Raw genomic sequence first — 4,440 nt, forward strand, 5'->3', positions numbered from 1 at the left:
TGTTCATCATATATTAAGAAAAAGTTCAACAGATATTCCAAAAATGTTCAGTGCACATTCGAAAATTGGTAGTGTATATTAAAAAAAGTTCACTATATTTCAAAAATGTTCATCATATATTACAAAAAAGTTCAGCATGCACCATAAAAATGTTCATCATATATTAAAAAATTCAACGTATATTACAAAAATGTTCAATGTTTATTTATAAAAGTATGAAATAAAAAGCGACCAAAACACCAATTCACTACAGTGAACCCTCATACAGTGGCAGGCCGCTACAGTGAACCAGGTGCTGCAGTGTTGTTGGGAGGTATAGCTCAGTGGTTTCCCCTTCGCTGCGTCCAAAATGGCCTGGTCCAGTTGGTTCCCGCTCTGTGCGAAGGGTTGTCAATTTGTCGCCTGCAGGCGTCGTATAGGAGCTCTCGATCTAGCCCGTTACCGGTGCTGTTCTGCTCGGCCGTTCCCATCGAGATCGAGCCATCCTCACTCCACTCCGGCGGCTCCACGATTGGCGTGGCCGCCCCGGCGCCGGCCCCCCTCCTCCCTCCTCCACGACTTCCTCGGCTCCGGTGACCCTCGCTCCCCACTCCTCGTTCCCCATAAAGCCGTCCTCACTCTCTCACGGCCGCGGCCCGCGGCCGCGCCTGACTCCAAACTCGGCGACCTCCGAGCACGAGCAGTCTCTTCGTCTTGTCCACTGCCGCCGGCGAGCTCCAGCCGGTGACGTCCTGTTGGCCGGAACGCGACAGGTAAACGCCGCATCGAGCTCAACTGCTCGAGGTACTAACTAGTGTGATTGTAGAAATTACAAGTACACTCCTACAGTGCCAAGTTCAGTACTACTTCAGTTCAGTCTTCAGAGCTACTCCCTCCGTTCGGAATTACTTGTCATAAAAATGGATAAAAATGGATGTATCTACAACTAAAATACATCTAGATACATTCAGTTCTTGGACAAGTAATTCCGAACGGAGGGAGTAGTAGAGTATTTTCTGCAGTGAGTCTAGTGAAGGATAAATCGATAAATGGTACTCCCTCCGTAAACTAATATAAGAGCGTTTAGATCACTATTATAAGAGCGTTTAGATCACTAAAATAGTGATCTAAACGCTCTTATATTAGTTTACAGAGGGAGTATATGTGATCAACTCATGAACTATCGCTTGGTGACACTTATTGAGCGAGCTATATTCTTGAGAGCAAGTGAAGATGATGTAGGAGTAGTTGATGCTTTTAGGGCAATTCAAAAGCGGAAAGTAGTTTAATGTTGAAATTTTGTACTCATGTTATCTTTTATTCTTGTAAGGCTTTTTCATCTTGCCAACCAATCGTGTTGTTACATTTGCAAATTTCAAACATACTTCCTCTAGTGATCTAAGCGCTCTTATATTTCTTTGCGGAGGGAGTATTTAGTAAACTCTAATTGTGAAACTTGACTAAGCTATTTATATGGCTCTTTCAGTCAATTTTGTATTATGTGTGTGATGTCAGTAAAAAAAATTGGAGGTGGCACACCCTGTAACTTGCTCTTGGCTGGGCTTCTGCTGCGGTGAGTTGTTGTTCTGAAATGGGAATTGTTGGGACCTGAGACACAGGCTCTTGGTATTATGAATTTGATTCTTTAGTTGCAAAGCTTATGTTGTTTAAAATGGCTTGAACATTCTGTCCCTTTTTGTTTTGCAGAATTTGAAGTACAACTTTCTGCTTCTTTATTCTGCGCTCTTGATCACTTGGGATCTGCGGTGCCTGCCCGGACTTGCATTTAAGACCTAAAATTTGATGAGAAGAAGATTGGCAGAACATTTATCTTACATTCCCAGATCTCTTTCCTTGATACAACTCAAGGAAATGTCCTCAGTTTCTGCTGGTCATGGACGCCGGCCAAAGAAGAAGCTTTATCACCGTGAGCCTGGCCTCGACAAGGCCATGGACCTCCAAAAGAAGCCCGCTCTCCTCCTTCGTCTCCGTGAGCTCATCTTGGCCCAAAAGAAAGGATCACTACTTGTACGTGACCTTGAAAAGGAGGTTGGCTTTGTCCAAAAATGGAACTTTGTTTCACTTATCGAGCGCCACCCCAATATCTTCCATGTCTTTGGTGGAAGTACATCACGTGAGCCCATTGCTGTCACGCTTACTGAGAAGGCCAGAAATATTTCTGGTGAAGAGATTCAGGCACAGGAGCTAATGGAACCTATCTTGGTAAGAAATCTGAGGAAGCTGTTAATGATGTCAATGGACTGCCAAATCCCTTTAGAGAAGATTGAGCTCATCCAACCTGAATTGGGTTTACCAAAAAACTTCAAGGACAAGTTGATTCCTAGTTACCCTGATTTTTTTTCAATCCGTGATGTGAGAGGCTTGGACCATCTGTGTTTGGAGAGTTGGGATTCTTCACTAGCAGTCACAGCACGAGAAGGAAAATTGAATTTTGATGGTTTCCAAATGGATTATAGAGGGGTTCCTAAAGATGGGAATATACTGGGTGCTTTTGCTTTCAAGTTAAAATATCCAGCAGGATTTAGGCCCAACCGCAAGTACCTTGAGGAGGTAGTCAGGTGGCAGAAGATGGCATTTCCTTCACCTTATCTGAATGCTAGGAGAGTGGAGCCTGCAACTCCACAGGCTCGAAAGCGATCTGTTGCTGTTCTACATGAGATCTTAAGCTTGACAATGCAGAAACGACTGACATCTGATAAGCTAGAAGTCTTCCATGATGAGTACAGGCTGCCATGCAAGCTACTTCTTTGCTTAGTAAAAAATCATGGTATCTTCTACATCACTAACAAGGGAGCAAGAAGTACCGTCTTCCTCAAGGAGGCCTACGATGATACTAACCTCATTGAGAAGTGTCCTCTTCTGAAATTCCATGATCAGTTTTCATCTTTAATTGGCCGATCATGCTCCGACTTAAATACTCCACTGGCAGTATAGCTCGAGTGTTATTGATTTACATGAGAAGTGAAACCATGGTGCGTCTGGCTGGTGCATCTTCTTAGTTGATTGCTTGATGTTCACATGAGCCCACTTGCACACAACAAACTATGTAATTCCTCTGTACAATGGATGTGTCTTGCGCCTTATTAGCTGTTAAAGATAAAACTGTAAGCACCAACATCACATCTTTAAATATGAAGCACCCCAGGAATCAAGTTGCAGCTCAGCTGATGAGACATAAATGTTTTTATGGAGGTCACAAGTTCAGTTGGAATGTAGGGGTTGAGGGATTTGAGAGGCTTAAGAGCATGATTGGTTTGATACCAAAATTTGGCATGCCAAATGTTGGCTAGTGATTGGTTTGTTTCTTGCCAAGCTCACAAAAACTTGCCAAACTTTGACAACTTTTGATTTACCAAATGTTGGCATCAAACCAATCAGCGTCTAACTCCAGTTCTGCAGCTTATAATGCCAAAAAGAAGATACAGTATCAGTTCCGCTTTGTACTAAGATATGTAATGTTGAGTTGGCTTCTCCTAATTGGATGGATCTCTACCTTTGGCTCATAAACAATAGTCAGGCACTCATTTATCTGAAACTCTATTGTTCACCCAGTCTCATGTGACTCTGCTTGCAGCAGGATATTTGTTACTGTTCTGTAACTTCTTTAGAGAGTTCTATAACATAAATGTGTTACTCACACAATCATACCACTAGACGCTCTTGGTTGGTTGGATGTTTTAAATGCATTACTAGTATTGGTAACAGTTTTAGTACAATAACAAGCTGCATCTCGTCAGTACTTATTTTGTTGTTTCTGTATCCCTTAACATGCAGAAAGCACCTGTAAATGCTCCAGATGCTGTCTCTAGCACATTGATTGTTCTGCTAATTTCTGAATTTGGTGACAATGCTTATCTACGTTCACTGTATGCGATTGTGTCCTCATGCTCATGTTGCTAGTGACTTCAAGTTATCTGCATTGGACTTTGATGGTATCGGACCACTTATTTATGTATTTAGGTGGCCTATTTTCTGAATAAGGAGCAGGATATCCCTAGAGGTTGTTTGAGATGCCTAAGGATCAGAAATGACTTCACATGTAAACATCTTCAATATTTCACTAACTTAAGATCTAATTGATCGGTTTTGAATTGGCACAAATATTATAGTAGACATCCAGAGTCATAGACTAGCTGCTGGTAGATATTATCCTTCATTTTGGCGACATGAGGACAAAATAACTCACTGACATTTGTAGTAACTTTATGTTTTCCTATATTATTTGTTTTAGTATTAACTTTATAAACATAATGGTTATTTGGATAGCTGTCTTGATTTTTATCTCAGTATTATGAAATACTGCTGTGTTTAACTCGCATGCTTATTATCTTTTCAAACAATTGTGAGTCATCTTAGATATAGTAACATGTACACACAACTTTCGGACCCACATTCAACTATTCATGCTGCATCGCCACATTCATAGTGTGCCCATCGGGA

At 41.6% G+C, this 4,440-nt stretch overlaps 1 protein-coding gene across 1 annotated transcript; it reads left to right on the forward strand.

The window, feature by feature from the left end:
- Positions 1-450: 450 nt before the first annotated feature.
- On the forward strand, positions 451-3,837 carry LOC123161818 (protein WHAT'S THIS FACTOR 1 homolog, chloroplastic). Its single transcript, XM_044579630.1, has 2 exons — positions 451-752; positions 1,687-3,837. The coding sequence occupies exon 2, from the start codon at positions 1,783-1,785 to the stop codon at positions 2,932-2,934; it is 1,152 nt and encodes a 383-aa protein (XP_044435565.1). The 5' UTR covers positions 451-752; positions 1,687-1,782; the 3' UTR covers positions 2,935-3,837.
- The last annotated feature ends 603 nt before the right edge of the window (positions 3,838-4,440 follow it).

This window comes from Triticum aestivum, chromosome 7B (genome assembly GCF_018294505.1).
Source record: "Triticum aestivum cultivar Chinese Spring chromosome 7B, IWGSC CS RefSeq v2.1, whole genome shotgun sequence".
Lineage (NCBI taxonomy): Eukaryota > Viridiplantae > Streptophyta > Magnoliopsida > Poales > Poaceae > Triticum > Triticum aestivum.

Excerpts from the sequence above, each read along its gene's own strand:
- LOC123161818 (XM_044579630.1), top strand. The coding sequence starts at position 1,783 with ATGAGAAGAAGATTGGCAGAACATTTATCTTACATTCCCAGATCTCTT.